Genomic DNA, 25,709 nt, shown 5'->3' on the forward strand with positions numbered 1-25,709 from the left:
TGTATTATTGGACACTGATATAAGGACTTCATCAGCCTAATGGAACAATTAACTCAACCATTCTGCTGCTCTTGATCTGCAGAATTTCACTTTAAGATTAGAGTGATAAGGTGAAGATTAACACCTCTGGGTCAGTGAGGCTGATGAGACATGATTTATTAATCCTCAAAGAAAACCTTAATTGGACACTGGAGCACTCTCTTCTTCATTGTTAAACTCTGCCAATTCCCTGGATAGTCAGAAGAGATGGTGAGGATGATAGACTTACTGTAATTAGATGCACCAAAACTAAAGTAATGATTTTTTTCCCCTGGGAACACCATGTGTTATTTTATTCAAATAAATCAGTGCTGATATTTATGAACACCTGAGAAACATCCCCTACACATGGTCATTGACTACTCAAACATAACTTATAGAAGGGAGCTACAGAACAGGGTTCATAAGAATCCTTTGATTTAGAGGAACTGTCTTAAATCCTGGCCTTCAGAGCACAGAGAATTTACTGTGCAAGCAGGTTAATGATCAGGTTGATTTATCATTATTTTTTTACCAACCATTACTCATTCTTTCATCATGTTCTTTCCATTAAGAGGCACTGATTTATGGGAGGAAGCACTCCTCTAAGGAGTTTGGTAGGTTTTGAAACTAAGTCTCCGAAATACTTTTTTTTTAAAAAAAGAAATGTCTTTTTTTGCAGGCTGTATAATAAATAGGTTCATTACAATGCAGCATGCAGCTAAAGACAGGAGGAAAAGTCCACAGGCATACAATTCTAGCTGCTGTACCTCAGGCTCAGGAAACGGAGCTTTGTGACTTGAGGATTCATTAAGACACTTGGTGTAGTGCAACCCTGATGAAATAAGTTAGCAGTCTCATTAGGGGGTTGGAGCAATCATTTGGAAAAAAGCCTCCTTTGCTGCATTTGTTTACTCTGTCACAGGAAGCATGTCCTCAGTCAACTGGGATAATCATTGTCAGCATTTTACATAGTTACAAAGCAAGCTAATAAGCCAGATTGTCGAATTATGTCAATCATGTCTAAACATCAACAAACAAATTGCTCTATGCAGATGGGAAGTTTGCGAGAAAGCTTAAATATTCAGTTCAATGGGAACAGTGCACACTGCGAGGTCATGGTTTAAGACTAATATCTGGAAGAAAGTAACTTTGTAGAATGTGGCTCTGAAGCAAGATTTCTGTCTCTATGAAATTATTTGGTGAGGTTTTCCACATTTAGGGCACTGACTGAGGAGGCACTTGTATCATTAAGCATTGCATCCTGCTTTTCCTGCCCTGACTCTGTAGTCACCACATTATCACACTGGTATATTAGTTGTCTCCCCCTTGCCTCTGCTGAAGTCCTCAGTTTTTATTGCAGCTTCACACCCAGACTGACTTCCAAAGGCTCTAGACAAAGAAAAGATGAAAGCTGAGAAGAGGAGTCAGAATTTTTTCTGCTATAAAAAGAAGAAAATTTTATGTATTCTTATTCATCTCCATTGGGGTTTGGAGTCAACTTTTAGCCCAGCAGTCCTGATGTCAGCTTTCTGAGTGACAAGTGCTTTTGGCACTTGTCATCTTTGCACCAGACACCACCCTAGGGGGGAAGGGCCCTGTTTGTGGCTGGTGGTTGCTGAGTGCTTGTGTGATTTCACCCCTGTCCAGGGTGATACCTAAGGGACAAAAGAATGAAGAGTTCAAAAATGCTAGAAAGCTTTCAGAGTGCTTAAATAGACTGAAGTGAAGATTGCACCAAAAAAGTAAGATAAAAAGATGTTAATCTGTAGAAAGAGCAAAAGATCTATTAAATTAATCAATAGGTCTTTTACAGTGGCAAATATGATTTAGTTAAAGAAAACAGAGAGAGTGCAAGAAGAATATAATGAGTTTTCCACTTCTCCCAAAGGCAAGGGTTGAGAAGAGCACTTATTGACTGACAAGTATGTTCTTCAGAGAAGAAAATCACATTCTGGAGGGTGAGTCTTGGAGCTGCACTGAAGTTAGAGAATGTCTGCACTTTAGTGTCCCTCAGGAGCATGGCCTTCAACTCACAGTGTTCACCTGGTTAGTAACACTGAAACATAACACACCAAAGCCAGTTTCTGTCCTTACTCCTATTTAGAAGGAAATAGCAAGAAGGAGATATACATTGATTCTCCAGCAACTCCAACTGTGCTTTGGCAACATGAAGAATAATGATAAGAACATAAAATGTACATTGTGGACAGAGACATCTGTCCAGGGTCCCAGGTAATGTGACCTCTCCATTATTGTACATACCAGTGTAAGATACTCTTTACATTAGCTAAGTCCCAAAGGGTTTGATATTGGTTCTGTCCAAGACATAAATTTGATTTTTCAGTCTCAATGAAATGTAGACTTGTTTGTTTGGAGCTTCTTTACTAATATAACGTGTCTTTAACCATAATCTTTGTGTTCTGGTACTGAACCCCATCATTTTTATGGTTATTCCATATTGATGAATGATGGGCTCAATATTGACCTGTTTTTCCAAAGGCTCACACAGTGACATGTTTACCTGCATTGCTTTTGTATGTCATATGTATGTCATATGTCATCAGACTTCCTCTGATCCATGGTCGTTATCATTTGGGATTTGTTCCTTCATCCTTCATAATACAAAGTGCTTAGTCCACATTGTATTCTTTCCTTACTAACCTTTCTGAAATACAGTCATAATCTACCCAGAGTCCAGGAATTTGGAGACTTAGATTTTTCTAATAGCTTTCCCCTGCAGCATCAAAGATTTAACTCCACTAATATTAGTTATTCCCAAGACTGTCAATGTCACAGTCTGGATCAAGTTGCCCCTCCTCCTAATTCTGAATGTTCATGGCCAATTGCAGGTAACTGCTATTCAACAACTGTTCCCTGAAAGCTGGGCGAGAGGAATGCCAGAAGCACTAAATTAAACTATTAATATAACACACAGAAGGGATGGGGGTGAGCCAACTCAACTGTATCATGGCCCATTTGGTTGGAGTGCTGATGTTATTGGTTTAAAACTTGACCAACCCTCTCAGCTCTTTAGCACCCATAAATGTTATGTTGGAGCCTGATTCTCAAAGACAGGGAACCAGGGAAAACTTAATCTGCCATCATGAAGAGAGGTGATGAAATTTTCTTTTCTCGGTGTGAAGCAGCCTTGGCTGAGCAGGAATTTAGGAGGCCCATGGGGTCTGTATGTGCTAGCAGGCACAGAGGTTCATTTTAACTTTAGCTGGCCTTTTGGGAGAGAATAAATACGTAGAGCATCTTTCTTTCCACATAGCTTCATAATAAACTTCCAGAGAAACCTGAGCTTGACAAATCTCACTGTAAAATTTTAATTAAAATAGATCTTCCATTTAAAAAGTCAATTCCACTTTAAAAAAAAAGAAACCATCTCAGTTCCACTTGAATCTCAGCTCCCCTAAAAAGACAAGCACCAGTAAGCTGCTGAATCTTGTGAAGAAAACACACAAAACCCAACTGATTGATTTTAAAATGCAATCAATTAGAAATCACAGCTGACTTTTTTGATTGGAACTTAATTTGATTTGGAACGGGTTTGTGTCCTTGCCTACTATTAATTAGCAGTAATAATAGTATTGTTCTTCTATGGGATTTTGAAACAGATCTGCTTTCCTAATAGGCAGATGGTTGGTACAGCTCAAAGCACTCTGAGTCACAGCAGAGGTCTCAGCTCCATTACTCCTGTTAGCTGGCAAGGGAAGGCTTTGGTAGAAGAAAATGGTTATCCTGAACAAAGGAAGAAGTTACCAGTGGAACGAGTTTGTCTTTTCAAAGCTGCAACCTGAGAGACATTTACAAGCAGGAGAGGTTGCAGAATTCTCACAGCATTGCAGCCCTCAAGGCTTGGACACTGGGGCACTGCAGGGGAAACCGTGTAGGAATGCAGCAACATAGTGGCTAGAGCCTGCTGTAGAATTCCAGGTGTTAAACTGGTGTGAAATATCTGATCCACATTTCTGTCTAAAGCATTAAGCCAGACCTTTCTTGGCCAAAAGCAAACTCAATTGCATTATCTTCTGTTTGTTCAAGGGATAAGCCCAGCAGCTGTTCTTGTTGTGTAACATTTATATCTTTACAGAGGCTGCAATAACAGATATAACATTTGCAGAGGCTCTGTGTGCCAGGGCTGGCCCCTTCAGTGACCTTGGAAGGAGCAGGATGCTCAGCAGGATGCAGAGCCATCTCTCACTGGCTGGAGACAACAGAGCAATGGCTTAATTTTTCTTTCTTTTACATTTACACTGCAGGCTAAATACTAGTCATTTTTTAATATTTCAATAATATTCAGCTTACAGACTTAGTTTCAAAGCAAGTGTTTGATATTTTCATAGATGGACAAAAACTGTTAGCATTCCTAGAGATAAAAGAGATTTTTTTCCTTTTTATTTTTTTTACCTGGTGCATCAAAGGGTACAAACACATTCATACATCTAGTTTTTTCCAATAGACCTTGCTAGAGCTGTGAATGTTTAGGATAAGGAGTGTGAATGTACACGGAGTGTGTATCTTTTTAGTCAGCTCTGCTCTTCACACAGCAGTGTGAATAAAGCCTCAAGTTGGGCACTGTGTAAACTGATGTGGAATGGCACCTTTTGGGATAAGTCAGGCAGAATGAGACTCAGTGCCAGTTTTATGTAATGCTAGCCTAAGAGTCCATTTAGAAATCCATGACCTGTGGATATAAGTAGCACAGGGAGCCCGTAAGGATCTCAAGGTGGGCAGGTGCAGGGAAACACCCTCTCCCTGGGTCTTACCAGCTGTATGGCTTGTCCCTGGTGGCCCAGGAGCGTGGGTGGATTGGGCAGGAGTCTCACATCTTCTCCACAGGACTGGCTTCCTGTCAGCAGGAAACTGGGGAGAAGCAGAGAGCAGTGGGGAGCAGTCACTCCATAGCAGGGAATCAGCAGGACACCTGTACTTGCCTGAATGCCTTGCTCCAGGAGTCACAGCAAGACTGTGGGGGTGGTTCCTCTGATATGGGATAGTTTGATAAATCTGCTGCTGCTGCTACTATTTTGGCTTGTTTTCTGCAGGTTTAGCTGGTGAGGGTACTGAAACAGCATCTGTCAGAGACAAAAAAAAAAAAACAAAACAAAAAAACCCAAAAAAACCCAAAAAAACCTTCTACAAACACAAAGAGGAAGGACAAAAGTGCATATATTAAACTTCAACTCCACAGTACTTTCATTTACTTACTACATACATGTGTTCTATAAAATAGAATTTAGTGACTTCCTACCTTCACCTAATACAACATAAAGACATCTGCAAATACAGTCTGTCAGGAAACTATTAAATAGACAGCATTAGGACCATTAACTTGGAGGTAAGAGGTGCTTTATCTCATTGCACACTCTCCAAAAGTCTGGTTCTGTTGATAATAACAACATGGACACTGACATCATCACACCTGCATGGATTCTTAGTTGTGATCCGTACCACAGAACTACTAAATACATAGAACTACTAAATACATTAAATTTAAACAAACACAGAAAAGTGCCTTCCATTCTCAAGAATGAGAATTGCTCAAGAAAATAATATAGGACATTAGTATATTAATGCACACAAACCCCACAAATATAGTTAGAAACAAGTAAAGTGGTTAGCAGAAGGAATGCTCATAGAGTCATGAGAGAAGAATCTTCAAAGACTGAAGGATTAAAGTGAACCTGTAGAGAGGACAGAAATTTGAAAGACATCAGTGAATTAATCCACAGCTGACATTAGCAAAATAGAGTTAGGTAATGCTGTAACATAGTTTCCTTTTTCTAGGCTGTGATTTTGTGTTTGCAGAAAATGGGGCCTGTTGCAGAGATGCCAGAGGCAGATTGTTTGCCTGAGTGGCTGTCAGCACAGGGGAAGGAGTTGTGGCACTGCCATCCATCCTCCATCCTGACAGGAGCCCAGGTGGGGATGTGCCACTGCCCTGAAGCACAGGCAGCTCCATCAAGTGTCTCCCAGCCAGCTGTTCAGTGTGGTTACCTCCTCACAGACTGGGACTATTGACCAGATATCACCAGGTCCTCTTTGCACAGCTGGACAGAAATGACCACCAGCCCACTCCCACTAGAACATCCTCCTTTTTGGCAAGAGGGCTTCAGTCAAGGAGCCCTGAGGAGGGGCAGGAAAGGGTGCTTTCCAGCAGAAGTAATATTATTTTGGACTGGTGTAATTGAGTCTGCTCTTGTATCAAACAGTGAGGACAAAGTTTTCCACCAGGCTAAGCTATGGTCTGGCTCCAGTGCATTATCACATTCTTTTACCTGTAAAGCTACCTATATAAATTGTTAAATGAGAATTTTCCTGGGAGCCTGCTACCTGGTAATTATATCAGCAGAGCAGGGTGAGAGATGGCAGGAAAGAATGTAAGTGTGTTATGGGAATAACAAAGGAGGAATTCAATCATAACAAACATTTGCTTAAGAACATATTGTACATTTGGGTGTGGAAAAGGACTACTCTCTGTTTTATATGTGGTAAGGGGCAGTAATTGAGAAGGTGTTCCATTCAGATGTTATTGCAACTGGGAAGTTATGAGACAGACTCAAAAATTAACTTGAAGGTAACAGACTTATACAAAAAGAGATCCTTCTCTGAATTTAGATAGCAAAGCACATAATTCTCTGAGCTCTAATGGTGTTAAAGAATTTGTTTCCTATTCCTTCTTCCATGACAGAGAGAGAGAGACAAAGAGACAGAGACAGAAAAGAAAATAGAAATATTTCTTAAATTAGTTTTATTTACATCCTCTTGTGAAATGGCAGGATGAAAACAGTAATGAGGATTCAAGGTCAAAAAGAATTCTGTCCGCATCTCAGTCCTTCTCACATCATTTTGAAGAATGAGAGCTGAATAGAGGAAGAACGAACTGATTTCTTTTAAGTTTATTCATTGCAAATGCAAAATGAATATCATTCTGCAGATATGGTGCCAGAGGACAACACAAGCTAACAAAATAATGGTAGTCCAAATAAATAATTTATGCACCATATCAAAAACTGAATGAGATAAAGACATAGAGAACACATTTGAAAATTTGGAAATTGCTCAAAGCTTTTCCTCCAGTGTCTCCCAGGAGGATGAGCATGGAGAACTAATACACTGTGACTGTGTATAATTCATAAACTTTCCCTCATTTTTTGATTTTCAGTAGTTACAGTTTATAGCTAACAAAGGAACAGAGTGGAAAAATCCTGGTGAGAGTTGAGAGGAGAACATAAACCAGCTGATTCCTCCACTTAGTCTATTCATAAAGGGCATCTGTTCTCATCCCAAACTGCACATATATTTGCCATTAAACTTAGTACATTGAGAACAGAAAAAAAAGCCTTCTACTCACATCCTTATGTCTACTTTATATTTATATTTTTATGACAGCTATTGCAATGTGAGATTATAACACAAAAATCCATTTCCAGGTGATTTGTTTTAAAATTATTCTGTTGTGGCTGTTGGTTAATGTTCAGACTGGATTTCTTAGGGATTCATTCAATGGCAGCAGAGCAAACTCAGAGCAAACTAGTGAATGCTATCAGAAGGCAGTGGGATGTTTCTGGATGAATTACATAGAATGAAACCTCCCCCACCCACAGCCACATTGGAAAGATTTTTCTAAGTTAAAGAAATCTAAAAGTTACATTCAGATAAGATTTGCCTTGAAATGATTTTGATGGTTGCAGCAATGTGAAGCCACATTCTGAAGAGATATGGCAGGCAAAAGGGTTGTTTTCAACTCTGCATGTCAGCAATTTGTAACAGATTTTATGCACAGAACAATTCAGTTACACAACCAATATTGCTTTCTATATGATTCCTTGGAGTTTTAATTTTTGTAACCAAAACCAGAAGATAGTGTCCTGTGGCTTCCTGCGGGAAACCCTCTGCCTCCTACTCCGAGTAAACAAGCAGAGCCCAGCACATTTCTCAGCTGCATGACAAGTTTCAAGCTGCTGGGAGGCTGAGAGGGCCCCAGCCTCTGCTGCTGTATGTCACAGCAAGCAGTGTCTGCCCTGAGCCGGCACAGCAGACACGGTAGAACACCAGAGCAGGAATTTCCACACGGCTTCCCACCATCGCCAAACACGTAAAGAAACCACACGGTGCTCTCAGGGCACCTCTGCAGATTTGTTGTTCTGGGGGTGGGTAAGTGAGAAAGAAGGTCACTGCTACCATCAAGCTGCAGAAGTGACTGAGGGGCAGCTGCCCTTTGGTGATCCCCTGTGCTCTGAGCCCAACCAAAGGGATCCATTCTGCCACTTCCTCCCTGTGGTATTTTCTGGGGTCCCCCATGGCAGGAAAGATGAATCTGACTCCATGTTCTTAGAAGGCTAATTTATTATTTTATAATATTATGTTATATAAAAGAATGCTATACTAAAACTATACTAAAGAATAGAGAAAGGATACTCACAGAAGGCTTAACAAGATACTAATGAAAAACCCATTACTCTCTCCAGAGTCCCAACACAGCTGAACCATGATTGGTCATGAAGTCAAAACAATTCACATGTTGGATAAACAACCTCCAACCACATTCCAAAGCAGCAAAACACAGGAGAAGCAAATGAGATAATATTGTCTTCCTTTTTCTCTGAGGCTTCTCAGGTTCCCAGGAGAGAAATCCTGGGCAAAGAGATTTTTCAGAAAGTATGACAGGAGTTGTGTAACTCCCTGCCTGTCCTGTCTGTCTCTGAGAGCCTGTTGTTATGTGAATGTTGTTTACTTCATTAATTTCCTCCTGCCATCAATTGATGAATGAATTATTCATAAGTAAATTTATAAATTATTCTACTAGTTCTATTGATGATTGAATAATATTGACCATATAAATTATTCACTCTTCTTTTCCCCCACCAAATGACAAATAAATTATTTGTGAGTATTCTTTTCTTCATTATTAGACCAACTCTTCCATCTGTTGAGACATTCATAAGATGTCACTCACCCTGATAGCTGTAAAATTTTTAAGCAGGACCCTTTAGGAACTATGCTTTCATGGACAAACAGAACTAGTTTAACATTATTGTATACTTATATGGCAGTTTCTTTATATATAAAAGGTCCTTTCTTTACATATAAGGTCCAGTTTCTTTAAATATAAGGTCCTTTAGAGCATGAGGTAGTGTTTTGTATGTTTCACAGCCAAGTAGACAACGTGCTGAGATATTTTGGGTTAATTCTCACCCAACCAAGACATTCTTGAATTGTGCAGTATATTGTACTGTAATTTTACAGTTTTCCATATTTGGACTTAATAGTCAGGGTTGAGGCTCCAACCATCCCTTAATCCCAAAAGGTATCAGATTGTAGGTTCTGTAAAGGAGCATCAGGAGCAAAGCCAAACCAGAGATACCTTGACTAATTACCATTACAAATGTGAACTGCATAGGCCAGTTATTTCAAGTTCCTGGATAAACTACATGAGTTTTCCATCGAGATAGATCCATGCCTTCTGTCTCTTTCACTGATTCACCAGTAACTATTTAACAAGAGGCAAAAAAGTGACAGCCTCTTCTAGTGGCTGCATTTCTAGCATATTTTACCATGCAGACAAAATATGTCTATATCCAAAAATATGAACAGTCCATGTGGTTATGATGGGTCAGGGAAAAAATCAAAATCAATTTTAAAAAATACATTTCTAGGAAAGTGATGCTAAGCCACAAGCACCCACAAAGAAAGGACTGCGTCCTCTCTATTCCATGAAGCCCAAGTTAAATTAAGTTCATCAAGACAATCAAGCTGCATTAACATGAAATCAGTATAAGGATCATGAATAGTATGCTGAAAAGTAATCTCTAAGAAGTTGCTTGGAAAGAGACAGAGAGAGGAGGCATCTCATGCCAGCAGAGGAGAAGCCCTTCAATAATTTTCCTGGTCTGAGGGCCAACAAAGATCAGAAGCACACAGCTCTCTGCTGGCATTTGCTTGAGCCCAAAACCTATCAATAAAGTATGTGCAAAGACGTTTCGGTTGAATTTTTATGTTCTTTTCTTAGAATTTAAAACCATGAAGCAGGCATATTTGCCAGTCTGAGTACATGTAAGAGAGTGAACGGAGACCAAAACTACAGCTCAGGCTGGCCAAGGGGAGGAAAATGAATAAACGGGCCATGCCAGAACAAGAGGACTGCCTAGTGACCAGAGAGCTCATTTATGGGGAGCTCTCCAGCACTGGGCAGCTCTGTAACACCATAGCACTGTAAAAGCTGTTTCTTCTTGTTTTCCCTTTCTTTTCCACCCAAATGATCTGTGATCTGTCACAGGCCAATACAGCAGTGTGAGGTTGGCCCTTAGAACACATGCACAGCAGAAAATCCCAGCTCTTTCATTTTCAGAGAAAGCTGTTAATGCATTTGCCTCTCTCACTGAGGCACACTAACAAGTTCTTGTCTAAACTGTCATTAATGTTTTCACTTAGATTTCCACATTAAAATTGTCAGCACTTCAGAGGGTAGTGTTGTGGTCAGGACTTACAGGGGAAGCACTGAGACTTTGCATTCTGAAAAATAATGATCTCCAGGGTCAAGTTTTTAAATTCTGTTTGTCCCTGTTCTTCCAGCAGAAGCCCCATGGGATATCCAGGCACAGAAATAGACAGAAAGGTATGACAGAGAAAATGGGAAGGTGGTAAAAGTGTGCCTAGACAGAAGTGGTGTATTGAGAGAGCTGGTATGGAAGAATGCCCTTAGCAGCTCTGTTCAGAATGAATATGAACGAAGCACAGTTACATTGTTCAAGGGCAGAGAAAAGACCACTGCAGTAGTTGGGATAAAATGGTGAAGGGAGCACACAAGAAAAACTTAGACTTATATAGGTGGGTAATGGACTGAATCTTTGGGACAATTATGACAAAGTTATGAAATTTAGCCTGCATATGAGCTTACAGAGAGCACTCTGAGCTGATCATGTTTCAGATTAAGGGTCTGAGCAAATGACAGAGATGCTAATGATCAGAACAAGTGTAGGTGCTCCATATTAGACAGTGTGATGTCTATTCATCAGCAATGGGATAGTTCAGAATATGAGTTTGAATAGGAGAAAAGAGATGAGTAAGTGTACTATATAAAGATATGAGCTGCACAGAGGCTTAGGGGGTACTCTCATGCAATGATATTTTTTCTCACTGGGGGTAAAAGCCAGGAGCAAAAATCTACTGAGATGGATTTACTGTAAATGCAGTGTACTGTCAAAATACATTTGCAGCTCAGTTAAATTTTTGCTGTTAGTTTCCCATCAATGCTTTTGACTCCTATTTATGTTCCGAATTTAATTCAGTTTTGCTGCTTTTCTGATAGTAAGTCACCAGAAAACAGAGCTGCAAAAAGCTGCAGAAGGCCACATACATTTTGCCTTATATCTAAGAGAAATTTAATTTAAATTATCTGCCAGTTTTAGTTAATTAGGGAACATTCAAACAGCCTTTCATATGTCTTATTTCAGATGTGACATTATTTAGGAAAGGGCAATTTTTCCAAGGATAAAAAAGGAGCAATAGTCTGTGGACATGATTCTTAGTGGAAAAGAACATGTCAAAATTACTAGTATGTGACAAAAGGTAATTTTATTTCCCACTAAATCATATTAAGCAATAACTCTCACCTTATCCTGTTCAATGCAGTGAAACTGTTCACGATGAGGACTGGACCCTAAAGGAAGGACAAAATAAGAAAGCTCTGGATATCTACCTGCTTACCTTTTTCTCAGAAGACTCATAATCTTCTTCTCTAAGACTTTCCCAGAGCTGAAAAGCAAACTGCTTATTCCTAACATTACACTAGTATTGGCCTCTCTTTATGATTTCTCTTATAACTTTTGCAGTCATTGCTTTCCTCTTCAATGTCACTGAATTTTTTCCTCAACTTCTTTTTTCCTGTATTATTGTTATTTTTTGGTTGCAGTTGTTTTAGTGCCATCTTGAAGAAACAAGGCTGGTATTGTCTTTTAAAGACTGTGAAATTATTATCTATTGTAATCTCTATATAACCATAACTGCATTTCCACAGGTTTTCTACCTTAGTGTCATCACCTCCACCATTCCTGAGAAACGGAGCAGACAAGGAAGGTGATCATTTCATGAAGGTGATCATTTCAGAAGAAGAGGAGGGAAATAGGTGGGGAAGTACCATTAATCCGAAGAAAAAGGCCAACTCTATCACATTAATCTCACATTCTATGAAGAGCAGTATTAGGTAATATACTCAGGATGCTGGCAAGGAGACAGGCATCTGTATTTTGGACTAATGAAGTCCTATTAAGATCTATGTGCTTGGAAATGTTCCTGGAGCACTGTAGCTAAGTGTGGATGGTGGCGAGGCAGCCATCGTTCAGCAGAACGCGCCCGCCTCGCCGGCTCGGATGCAATAAGGCAGCTTTCCTGAGCAGATGTGCCTGAGACCTCAAGGGCATCAAAGCGCCTGAGATTCCTAGCTGCTCTGACAATCTGGCAGCAGATCTGTTTGGCACAGGGCACCACAAAGTCAATAGCAAGCTTTTTGAGTTGTTTCTCTCTTCCCAACACCATATTGCTCAATGCCTTTCAGTGAGATGCAAAAGAAAAAAAACAAAAAAAGGGAAGGGTCAGGCTGAGAAAGGAATGTGATAAAGAGCTGGTTATGGCCTTCTGTACTGTTGTCACTTGACACAGCAGCTTCCTCGAGGTAGCACAATTACCGGTAGATGAGTCTCCAATGTGTCTGGAGTGAAATGTCCTGTGGGCAGTGGACTAAAGAAATACTGATTACCACTCCATAGACTCAAGAGAACACAGATATCTGGCTATCCAAGCCAGCCCCGATGGGGGATTATGAGTTACAAATACTCTTTCAGCACTGATAGTGTGCTAACTTCTGAGAAATGAACATAAATGAACATATGTTTTCTTATCTAGTATCCATATACAGATGCTGATTTTGTGGGTGGTCTCAGAGTCTAGGAGCTTTTCTGGAGAAAGGCTTTCACCACTTCTTTACAAAAATAACTGGCTTCAAGGGGAGCTTAAAGACAGTCCTAAATCTTAAAATCTACAATAGCTGACCAAAAAAAAGAGGGCATTTTAGGTTGTTGTCACAGCTGTGGCATAACAGTATAGGAAATCTTTATGTTGGAGTTTATCTGCATTATTTATTGTTTTCCGTCAGCTTTGCTGACATTTTCTTCTCCACTCTTCCAGTCAATATGAGTCATGAGGAGAAAAGGACAGGTCTAGTACACAGGGACACTTATTTGAATCTGTGAACTTCTTCCATGTTATACTTCCTTCTTTTCTTTATTTGAAACCTGAGTCAAGCAAGTGCGCATTAATCTTACTTCATCCCATTTCAGTCATATGCTATGGAGAAAAAATTGAAAACTGTAATTACTCCTGAGAATTAAATTTCTTTTTTATATTAAAATATGAACCATTAAGGAAAATATTAAAAAAAAATCCAAGTTCCTTTTCTGCAGGGTCAGCACTTTATCATTCCCTAAAATATATGATATTTTCAATTCTTTCACTTCCCATATCCATTTCATTTTACTATGTCAAAAAATTGAAGCATTTTGTCTCTTCTTAGACTATTCCATGCTATTAGGAATGAAAAATCTCTCTAATGAAAAATCATGTTCTGTTTTATCATGATCATTCTAGTTCTTTAATACTGTTCACGTGGTGCAATAGTTCTGTTGCAATTAAGGAAGCCACCGAAGCATAGGCTACTGGGGAAAAAGCACAGCAGCACTCCATCTTTTCCTTGCTGCTAGCCCAGACCTTCCTCAGCAGTGAGACAGAGAAAAGGGAGTTGGGAGGACCTGGAGGAGAAGCTGGGGCAGTAACAGACTGGCTCTTCCAGGCAGACCATGACCAAGACCATGAGCTGGTGAGAATGCACACAGTTTGAGGCACAAATTCCCTCCTTTCCCAATCACCATATGATTTCATACCCCAGAAAAACTCTAAGTGCTTGATTTGTATGAATTTTAGTGACAGTGAGAAATTGAAGAAACTGTAGTTAACATTCAAGAGACATAATGCAAACATTCCCAGTCATAAGTTCCCTGACTTGTTTCCTGTCACTGTATTTAAATCTCCTATAAATTCAAAAGATCTTTCTGCAGTGCATGACAACAAACATTTGTTGGTCAACAGCTGACCCCTGCTGGTGTGAAAAATAATAAAAAAAAAAGAAACACACCAAACAATAAATACTAATAAAAACCACATCCTATTTATTATTTTTCAGCCTCCTTTGTGCATATTTGCCTTTGGCTTGTACTTCATTTTGATTAATCACATAACTCTACCAGGACTGTATCTCTTCAGCCTGTTTGCAAAAAGAAAGGATGTTGTTGTTGTTTCTTATACTTCCATCCATAATCAACCACATGCTATTCATTTATCTATAAGATCTTCTCATGGCTGCTCCATGTGTCCAAAAATTTCCCTTTGGTCATTTGCAAACAAGTTCCTAGCGATTTCTTGTTTCATTGTCTGTTTATTTGGAAGTGATTATAGCAGCAGATTCTCTTTTCTGTGCTTCTGCACAATTCAGATTTTTATCAGTAATGCCATCATTACTAGTATGCTTCTTCTCCTGTTTTCTCCTACTCATTTGACTTTCCCCTAACTTGAACCAAAAACTAGCTTTTACAACAGCTCACACAAAATTTACATTATTTGTCCTGCATACCCACTATCTACCTTTATACATGATCCCTTAATCTTGTCATGAAAAGTCCATCTATTTTTCAGTTATTATTATCATCAGAGTTCTACATAGCTGTACTGTCTTCTCTTGGCAATTCACTCAATAACCCAGGCCCTCTCACCAGCAAAATGGGAATGTAGGGAAAGGGGTTTAATGAGGCATTCACATCAATACACTGGTAAGGCTACTTTCTCATGTTTCTTTATTGAACTGTACCATGTCAGTCTCACAATTCAGATCAGTTGTACATCTGAAATCACAAACCACATTTTAATTTTAACTTACACAGAATTTACAATCCACATTTTTAAATATATGTGATGTTTCACACATTTCTAGAAATCATGCATTCAGCAATTTTTGTTGCTCTTTGTGCATTATTACTCTCTCAGATAGCCAGGAAAAAAAAATCTCTTGTATGCCTATTTAACTAAATTGTCCAAGACAGATATTTCTAATGTAAGCCCATTGGAGCTGTGTGACAGTGTGCTGTCATCTCTTTGGGTGGGAGGCTCCACATTCAGCATTCAGCTACTGGGAAAGTTCTGCCTGCAGCTGTCTCCCAACCCTCCTCCCACTGGTCAGCACCTTTTGTGACAGTTCAGCTCTTGTCCCTAAAAGAGAGCAAAATTTTTTAAAAACACCCTTATTTGCCTCAAATAACTGCTAAAAATCTTGTCACTTTGGATTACATTTTATCTTGCCTTCCAGCTTCTTGCAAAGTTTAAAAGTATACATTCCTAACTGAAAACTTTGTACACCTGATAATACTTCCCAGAATTTTAATTTCTTCCTTTTCATTTCTTCTTTCCATTCCATTTAAGTGTTGCTGTGTTAGTCTCCAGCAACATTTTTGCCTTAGGGAGCTTCACCTTAATCACATTCTGGTTGTATTAACTCTGTGTCTTAAATAGAAATATTTTTTCAGTCCTCTCCTCTGGCACACAGAGCTGTCTCAGTACATGCATTGCAAGGTGTAGCCTTTTCTGGAGTCAAGATATAATTTTTCTATGGTTTTTTCAAGAAAAAAATTAACATCTAGGGAAAGTTTTATTGAAATAATCTCTCTGGAATAGAACTCCTTCCATGGCCTTTAAGTAACATGCTAAAAATTAAAACAAAAATTAAACAAACAAATAAATAATCCCATCTTTACGTTTCTAGTGTGTGCTTAATACTTGTCATTCTGTGGAAAAGTTTTCTGTACTTAGGTATGTGCAGATATAAAACTGGAACTGGTTTGGGCTTTTTTTGGTTGGTGGATTTGCTTGATTTGCTTTGTGTTTGTTTCGTGGTTTGGTTGGTTGGTTGTTTTTTTTTGTATTGACTCTAATTTCAAACATTAATACTGAAGTCATGAGGCCTTGTAGAAGGTATTTCAGGAAACAGCTTGTCATTAATTTGATTTTGTTGTGGCCTGATGACCTCCACAGCCTCATTAAGGCTTGCAGGCAGGCTGAAGAGAGGACCAAGAGCCTGTACAAAGGAGAACACATAGATAGCACTTTAGTTTAATGTATAGAGGGCTGAGTATGTATCTGTTTTCTGAGAGACAAAGTTCATTGCTGTAGCACTGAAGTGAAACCTTCATTTGGAGGGAGCAGCATTGAAATAGTTAAAACTTGGTACCTATGAAAATTCACCCCCTTCTTTATGTCCTTCTCTTTAATCTTTTTAAGTTAAATAGTTAAAAGAGTAATTAGCAGTAATATATCGACACAGAGGTGCAGCATTTGTGCATTTTTCTTAATAGTTCAACTTTGGCTATATTTTCTGCCTTGCTCAATGTATAGGATTCCTCATTTATGCATGATTTTTATGGAAAAAAAAAGTATATGACAAAAAGGCAAAAGTTTGCCATATAGTTAAGCACTAGAAAGGATTTATTTCAGACTGAATCTCACTGGTGTTATAGGTTTTCTCTGTGACCTTGAGCAAATCACTTAATCTCTCTCTACCTCTACTCCTCATTTATTTCTTAAAGGATGGTAATACTTCTTCTGTCTCTCTGTTACATTGCAAACTCCTTTTACTCTGTGTATTATATTATTCTTGTTGCAATAAAGATCTTATCTAAGAATTCTTATTACAGAGTTGCTTTTATCTACATAAAAAGCAATATATTCTGTATGATTAGTTATCCTGCATGATAGGTTATCCTGATCTGTGACCTGGCTGTAAAAGGAGTTGTTATTATTGCAGCAGAAGTGCTTTAGAGACCAAGTCAGATCAGAATTTCAGCATTGCATGACTCTTTTATCAAGAGATGGTGGGTTGCAATTAGAAAGCTTTCTCTATAACAGTAAAATAAATGTGCTTCAGAATGGCTTTTCAACCACACTTGAAGAAAACTAGTTTGGAATGACCTGCATCTGCACCTTTAAGCACAGCCAGCACTGGGGCAGGCAGGCTGCATGAGTGCTTCCTGCTGGGAAGGGTTTCCAGCTTGTACTATCTACCTGACTGTATCCTGGATTCTAAAGAGAGATTTATGGGCCAAAAATTTAACATCATTAGCAGAAATGGAAAAAGATGTTTCCAGAAATGGAAAGAAATGTTTTCAGGCTGTGTTTAGCAATGGCCAGTCAAACCGTGCAATCTCACTGAAAATTCTGCCTCTGTATATAGTTTCATGCTTATACTAATGTATCCGATCTTGCTTTATGTAAATCCCAAGGCTGGAAAAGAAGAAAATGTGTTGCAAAAGAAACTTTGCTGTAGTAAAACTTAAGAAACTTGACATCAGAAATTGTTCCTAATAAGTCCAGCCAAAATTTGGAAGAAAAAGTTTTTGTTCAAACTACTACATAATACAGTAAATATTCCCTGATAAAGGGAATGAGACTTTGGATCAATATTTCAGGTGATTACAATTTATATTTATGATTTTTCTACCATTTTGTGATGAAAGCATTTTTTTTAGGTAGGTAGGTAGATGGTATGGCTTTACCCCTCCTGTCCAGTGAGAGGATTGAAACTTAATTCTCCTGCATACCTACAAGAAAGCTCAGAACTGTTACAGAATGAAGCACCATGTCATCTTTGACTGTTCTCTGAAAGGAGGAGCTGATCTTTCTCCTCAGTTCATGTAAGAATGTATTAAGAATCCAGGTCTGAGTCTCCTAAAGAGATCTTAACAGATAACACATGTAATCCAGTCCAGAACATAAATGTAATGTTTGAGGAAGAGTCAAACTAAAGACAGTTTTACTCAGCACTTCTTTCTACCTTGGCTGGGAACCTCCTGGTTAAATCCTCTTGGCATAAGGTCATGTCTTTTTTCTCCTGACTGCCTCAATAACTATAGTATTTGAGCACATCAGAAAAAGAAATTAAAATATATGCTTTGGTATTGCTAAAAACTGGGAATGTAGGCATGCCTGACGAGACTGACACCCAGCACAGACACAGCTGATAGAATACACTGATGCCAAAAAAACATTATTGTGCCTACTCCAGCTACCTGCTTCTCAGTTCTGTCACAGTTGACTTGCTGGCATGAATCAGGACATCTTTTTTGGATTTCTCTCCAGCAGACCCTCTAATAATCATAGCGACAATGTAAATGTGCCTCCATAAACTGTACACAGGACCTGCAAGCCTAACTCCTGGTTACTGCAGCTTTACTTGACATCAGGGCATTTAAATCTCTGTTGAAATCTAACTCTGTCTGATTCCAAAAGGCTTAAAATCTAAACATATTTACCTAACAAGTATCTTATTACAGTATGAGCTTCTGCAGTAAAGACCTTCATTGTGGCTATCCAGCTGCCCTAGTAGTGGTGTATGCAGCTGAACTTTCACTTCCAGAATTATCATCCTACCCCAGATACCCCTACCCCATGTGGGACTGAAAAACAATAGCAAAAAAAAAAAAAAAAAAAGAAGAAGTTTAACTACTTATTTTGCAGTTTTGCAAAGATTTTGCAAGTGTGGCCTAATCAGCTGCAGCACCTGATTAAACACCACCCTGCACATACTATGCTTTCTGAGGAGTGTTTTATGTGTTCTTGTCTCTGCAGACTGAAGAAGTCCTGAAGATTGATGGAGGGCCATGCTATTCAAACAGCAGGCGTTGCTGAGACAGAAGCTCTTTGTGCTAGGCAGCCTTGCTATTGGAAGTCTCCTATATCTAGTTGCCAGAGTTGGGAGTTTGGATAGGTAAGTCATTAAGTAGCTGCTCTCTTGTGTAGAATGCGCTAAGATTGTCTGAGTTTCTGCTTCAAGGGTTTGATTGCTTTCATGCTCTGTTTTTTGGTTTGCTTCTTTTTTTTTCCTTAGAGTCTACTTGTACAGGAGGACAGAAAGACTGGCTATTTTAAAGTGGTTTTCACTATTTATTCCTACCCTTTGGAGAAGAGAGTAGGAAAATAGTCACAGTCATCCCTGTCAAAGTTTTTCTGTTTGTCCATTTGTATTCTGAACACACTGACACTTGTTTTCAGAGAAGAAATAAACTAGCATCCAGTAAAAATGTCATTACAGTAGCTCATTTTGCCTGTGTACATCTGTGTGTTGACCTCTAGTTTCAGCAAAACAGTTATGATGTATTTATACATCTCCTTTTCTAAATTTGTGAGCAAGCAATTAATGTGTTACAGTGGTAGTTAAAATTAAGTATGAGCCTGCAGAGCAGCCCATCAAATTTTGAATACTATTTCATTTGAAAGATTGCTTCAGGGTTTGAGAATTTTAACTATGTTAATTAGCTGGTATTTTCTGTAGCTGAATGTGCTAAATAAGTGGGTTTTCTCTGCAAATGATTTCCTGGAGAGTAGTAGAAAGCACAGCAGAGAAAATCAAAGAGTGTTTGGCACTTCTGACCAGGCTGACTTTTGACTGGTTTTTGACAGTGCAACAGTAGTGCTACCTGCACTGACACTGCTGTTCCTGTTAGCTTTGAAATGGCCTGGGATTGCTATGGTAGGTGCTACACAAAGTCACAACATATTAAAAACAACAACAGCAACAACAAAGAAAAGAAAAAAAGCTGATTTAGAAACACGAATGAAAAAAACCTACACGATTTCCAGAATCAGGTAGACAGTTTGCAAGTGTTAATGCTATATTCTTGTCCTTCTTTTAAATGATGCAACATATTAGGTGGTTTCAAAACTGTCACACAGTGCTGTGTGAATATGTGGTGCTTGGAAAGTGAAAACCACTACCTACGCCCCACTGCTAGGTAAGAGTGGGCTCCATTGGCAGTCACTGAGTGCCTTCTTCCACTCCTCAAATCCACTCCAGAAGGAGACCATGTACTCAGCTAGGACCAAGTGCATTGAAACTGGAACTTCTTTCCCCTGATGGTCAAACCATCTCTGATACTTCAGAAGTAGAAATTTCACCGAGACTAATGTGATTCTGTAAATTGAGGCAGAAATCCTTACTGGTCCCTGCAAAAGTATATTTTATGCTCAGAGGCATGAAGTCTAATTAACCTTCTTCTATTATCTATGCTTGCACATCTACAGAATTTACTGATGGCTATAAAATTATCTCGCCGCAGTATTTGACTTGCTGACCTCCTGAGGCAATGAATTCCGCTGGTTTCATGCATAGTGTTGCCAATGGCAGTAAAATTCAGTTTTGTTCTCTTGCTTTACCCAGTGGAAGCATAGCACACTGCTAAAAAGCAGTCCTGTGTAAGGACTTGCTATGAAATAGAGAGAGAAAGAAGTACTAGAAAGGACAAGGCACAGATGAATTAACTGGAAATATTCTTCTGCCTGATCGTTGTTGAATCTTTCAGTAAAAGGATGCTAAATGACTTCAACAGACTTTGGAATAACTCATTGCTCAGGAAGAAATCCAGATTCATTTATGCTTAATTTATGCTGATCTAATTTGAACAAGTGAGCTGGGGGTGGCTCATGTTTAATAGCCTCAGATTAGGCTCTCCAATGGCAGTGTCTTGAGTTTCCTCAGGCCCAAAGGGAAATTACCACTAGTTTATGTGATTCATTGAGTCATAAAATCTGATAAGATGAGCACTTTCCTCCAGGGGAGGCCACCTTCCTTCAGCTCCTGAGTGCATGGATCTGCTTCACATGTAGAAGCCCAAATAGATTGTGTGGCAATTTTGAGCATATCTGGATTAATCTTTGAGTTACCTGAGTCCCTGACTGGCAGTACCAGGGGCCTCCACATCTGATTTCCATGCTACAAAATACTCCTGCTGGAACCAGGTTTATAATCTTTTGCTGCTGTGACACCTCCCTTGGAAGAAAATTAGGAAGTATTCTGGATCCGGTGAGACAGCTCATTAGGATTGCCCAGACCTACTCCAGCTGTTTTGAAACTTTTCAGAAATACAGGTTCTGGGGATTAATTGGCTTATGATGGGTTCTCTCAAGAAGAATTATTGTGGAGTTTTACTGTAGCAGCTTGAGAAATTACCTGTTTTGGGAGAGCAACTCAGTGATATAATAAGATATAATACTCTTAGCAGAGAACTGTTATTTAATGGGAAAGTTACTCAGACAATTAAGAATATCAGCATGTTGCAATATAAGAGTAAATAGTTACATCTTGGATTAAACTATGAGGATCTGCCCTTTACTTACCACCGCCAAGATCTTTTAAGTGTTACTTTTATTGTTTAGAGAGAGTAGAATCAGGGGGAAAGAGTAAAAAAGCCTGAAATACAAAGGCTGAGGAAGGACTTCTAACAACATTGAATCTTTTCCCTTAGGCTAGAGGATATCTTGAGTATTTATTTATTTTCAAAGGAAACCACCCTGTTTGACAAGCTGTTGTGTTACACTGAAGGCAGTGCTAGCTGTCTTTTTGAGCAAGAGATAAAATTAGTTGAGATGGGTCTGAAACTGCTGTTGTGGAATCCTCTTTGCTTGAAAACAAATAACAAATACGCAGAAGGACAGGGAAGAGAACAGAGACAACAATTGCAGCTTCTGTTTCTTATGTTTTTAATTGCCACCTTGCTGATGCATTAAGGCTCCCACCAGCCACACCACAGTCTGACCAAACTGCAGCATTTCAACAATTCAGTCTTTGCCACCAAGTCAGGTATTTTCAGTAGATGGCAGAGAGCAAAGTAATAGAAGAAGCTAGACACTTGAGAAAAGAAATAACAGGAACTCACTTTACATCACACTTTCTAATTAGTCTGCAGGACTTAGCTAGAGCTCATGTGAACCCAGCAATGTCATATGGATTGTTTCCCTGGCTCTGTCTGGACAGGCTATATCTCTCAGCATCTGGATAATCAAGGAAGCAGCTAACAGGTCAGCCAGGGAGATCAGACTTACTTTGTCCCAACCATCCATTGTCCTAGAATCAGTGTCAAATTAGAGACCCCAACAAGCAGTGATGGATGGAAAATCTGCAAAGAAATAAATAATTATGTCCTGAAAGCAGGGTTTGAATAATATATAGTAAATGAGTGAGGGACCACATGCTGAGAAACTAGAATAAATACTGAATACCTAAACAGCTATTAATAAGCATTGCCCATCTGGTATACTGGCTAAGGCAGGGGTCCTGTGAAAAATAATAGCATGTGGCTGTGTAATTTAAGAACTGTATCATAATATATGTGCACAGCAAGCTCACACTAAAATTGCCTAGGCAGCCTTTGTTCTTACATATCCTTAATTTTGGAGAGCATGGCTCCAAAAAATTAGTAATAATATTTTTGTAGGACCTTGGAAGCTCTCTGTACACACCAAGTTAATCTTCAGTGAAACATTGGCCTGTATAATGTCCAAAGTGCTGATTTGAGAGTGGACATGAGAGTTTATTCAAGGTTGTGTAAAGTAAAGTTTTAACATTTTTCTTACTGAACCACTTCTTGGATCCAGTGGTATCAGATACAAAAACAAAGAATTAGAAAGTAGAAAAGAGGGAAAATAATTATAGCTGAATATAAAAGAATAGTACAAAATGCAGTGGGAGGAGCCCTTCAGTGGAAGGATACAAGAGTGATTATAAGAAAATCACTGATGTAACAATGCAATAAATGCATTTTTAAAAACTCTTCTTGCCATTCTTTTTGTACCTTGCTAACCTTATCTGAACCAGAACCTTGAACTTTCTGGTTCTGACTGGCAGAAAAACACTGGGCATATTGTAAAGAAGAAGAGAAATATTTAAAGGTGATGCTTAGAAATCTGGTTTTCATCCCTTTTCCTCCTCTTCACTTAAAAAGCCATCTCTGGATCAACACAATGGAAAGACTTCAGGCTAGAATGAGAAAAGTGTGGGAAAGAGATTACTTAAATCAACTGGATTTTCAGATCAAAATGTCGAAATATAGTTCATCTTAGAATGCCTTAAAAACTCCCAGACCCATCACAAAATAATGAAGAATGTGGAAGTTTAGGCAAGGTTCAAGAAGACCCAAGAACGGTAATATTAATTCCTATGCTGGCAAAGGGCAGATGGGTCAAGTTAGGAATTTCCCAGCTAAATCAGAGCAAAAAAAACCCCAGATTAAATAATAAAAAAAATTTACAATTATTTAACCATTGGCAGAATAAAATAAGAGTTGAAAGATGGGCACATCACATTACATTTGAATATGTTCCCAAGAGCATGATTCCCTTGCACATAAAACTTGTCTTGAGAGATATCCTCTTTTTACATGTACCTCTTACTTTTCTTGCAGACTGCAGCCCCTCTGCCCCATCGATGGTCGTTTTGGACCCCGTGGCCAGGACGAAATCCCCTTGCGAGCCCTGCAGTTCAAGCGAGGTCTGCTCCATGAATTTCGAAAGGGCAATGCCACTAAGGAACAAATCCGACTGCACAATCTGGTTCAGCAGCTTCCCAAGGCCATTATCATTGGGGTGCGGAAAGGAGGCACCCGAGCACTACTGGAGATGCTGAACCTTCACCCTGCAGTGGTCAAAGCTTCTCAAGAGATTCACTTCTTTGACAATGATGAAAACTATGCCAAGGGAATTGAGTGGTACCGGAAAAAAATGCCTTTTTCTTACCCTCATCAAATAACAATTGAGAAAAGCCCCGCGTATTTTATCACCGAGGAAGTACCTGAAAGGATTTACAAAATGAACTCATCTATCAAATTATTGATCATTGTCAGGGAACCTACCACAAGAGCTATTTCTGATTACACTCAGGTGCTGGAAGGCAAGGAAAGAAAGAACAAAACTTACTACAAATTTGAGAAGCTGGCAATTGATCCTAATACCTGCGAAGTGAACACTAAGTACAAGGCAGTGAGAACCAGCATCTACACAAAACATCTGGAGAGGTGGTTAAAATACTTCCCAATCGAGCAGTTTCATATTGTGGATGGAGACCGGCTCATCACAGAACCACTGCCAGAACTCCAGCTGGTTGAGAAGTTCCTAAATCTTCCTCCGAGGATAAGTCAGTACAATTTATACTTCAATGCCACCAGAGGGTTTTACTGCTTGCGATTTAACATTGTCTTTAACAAGTGCCTGGCGGGTAGCAAGGGACGCATCCATCCAGAGGTGGACACCTCTGTCATTACCAAATTGCGCAAGTTCTTCCATCCTTTTAATCAAAAATTTTACCAGATAACGGGGAGGACATTTAACTGGCCCTAACCTAAACTTCATACAACACTTTCTGTTGCACCTGAGGTATGCAATAGGATGCCTCTGCTGAAATATGCACTTTTCATAGATACGACTAGCAAAGTAACTTTTTTCATGCATACGTGTACATAATGCAGTGTGTGACCAAATATACGGTGGGATCGATTTTTTCTACAGAGTAGTAACAAACATAAATTTACTGTCAATATGATTGCATCTTTTAAGATATAATAATAAAGGGAAAGGAAGTATTTAGGGAAACAAAGTCAGACACTGTAAAAAGGGTCAGTGTTCCTCTCGCTTAGTGAAGTGTTTATGTGACATACTTATTGATCTAAGCAGAACATTATTTTATGCCATAAAAATTCTTGTTAAAAGTCTGTAAAGCTGTGAGAAAGCATAATCTTGAGGCTATATTTGGTATGTGTATTGCTAAAGGAATACTGACACTTTAAACACAGTGCTGAATTTTTACGAGAGTGAATAGTACTATTTTCTTATTATTTTAAATGAATATCTTATCTCATACAAACTACATTGTTTTAGAGTTCCTGTGGTGAGTTTGCACTATTGTTTTATTGTATGGACCATAGTGTCACTTGTAGCATGTCAATCATGTGTCAAGAAAAGGTCAAATAATTTTTTCTTCTATACTTGTGTGTCAGCAAAGCTAAACATGGTGTACATAGTGTACAATGTTTGTAAATACTGGTTTCACACTAAGTAATTCTATTTTGTAAACTGAATATGGCTATTTAATTTATTGTGAAAATTAAATTTATTGTGGTATTTAAAAATGGAATGGATTAAAATTACCTATATGTGCAATGGCTTTTCACCTTTGCTTGATGTATGTTAGTGTGGTCCCTTAGCATAGACAGTCATAAGTATGTGTGAGAGACATTTGCTCAGGTAAGCTTCCTTTATAGACAGTTGAGAAAAGTGGCAAGGCGGGGTTTATTAAAAAGCTCACCCTTCTAGGAGTCTGGTGTAATGCACACCTCAAAGAACATTGTTGCTCTTTGTTGTGGCACTTTGCAATAATTAATGCAGTTGCTCATGAGGTTAAAGCATGACTGCAAAAGCCTACTGTAACCAAGTATATCAAAAAAGCAGAGTCCCCATTAAAACCAAAAAAACAGACAGATGAACAAAATCAGAAGAAAGGTTTTGGTGATTTCATTACCAAAAGGTGGTGATGCTTCAGAAGTCATAGAAAACAGCTGGGACACCTTCGCTTTCATCTGGTAATGCATGCATCTGCTCTGAAGAAAACAACCAAAGTATTGTTATTAATGGGATAAACATATAGCTCATATTGCCATTCAATAAGTGACAAGAAATTAGTTCAGGAAATTAATATTTTCATGCATTATATGTTTTATGGCTCTTAGAGCTCCATAAGAAAAAAACAATGAAAGCAAATTTAA

General features: G+C 38.8%; 1 protein-coding gene across 5 annotated transcripts in view; it reads left to right on the forward strand.

Moving 5' to 3' along the window:
• HS3ST5 (heparan sulfate-glucosamine 3-sulfotransferase 5) overlaps nucleotides 1–25,107 on the forward strand; it is a 191,474-nt gene extending 166,367 nt beyond the window's left edge. For 4 of the 5 annotated variants that reach the window (XM_071438299.1, XM_071438272.1, XM_071438280.1 and 1 more), the window contains exons 3-4: nucleotides 18,751–18,889; nucleotides 23,358–25,107. In XM_071438299.1, coding sequence (XP_071294400.1) covers nucleotides 18,783–18,889; nucleotides 23,358–24,288 — 1,038 coding nt within the window. In that variant the 5' untranslated portion in view covers nucleotides 18,751–18,782 and the 3' untranslated portion in view covers nucleotides 24,289–25,107. Of the gene's footprint in view, nucleotides 1–12,046; nucleotides 12,233–18,750; nucleotides 18,890–23,357 lie in introns of all 5 variants that reach the window. The other variant, XM_071438305.1, reaches the window with a different exon arrangement.
• The last annotated feature ends 602 nt before the right edge of the window (nucleotides 25,108–25,709 follow it).

This window comes from Agelaius tricolor, unplaced genomic scaffold (assembly GCF_023055355.1).
Source record: "Agelaius tricolor isolate 1412-34295 unplaced genomic scaffold, bAgeTri1.0.p SCAF_1, whole genome shotgun sequence".
NCBI lineage: Eukaryota > Metazoa > Chordata > Aves > Passeriformes > Icteridae > Agelaius > Agelaius tricolor.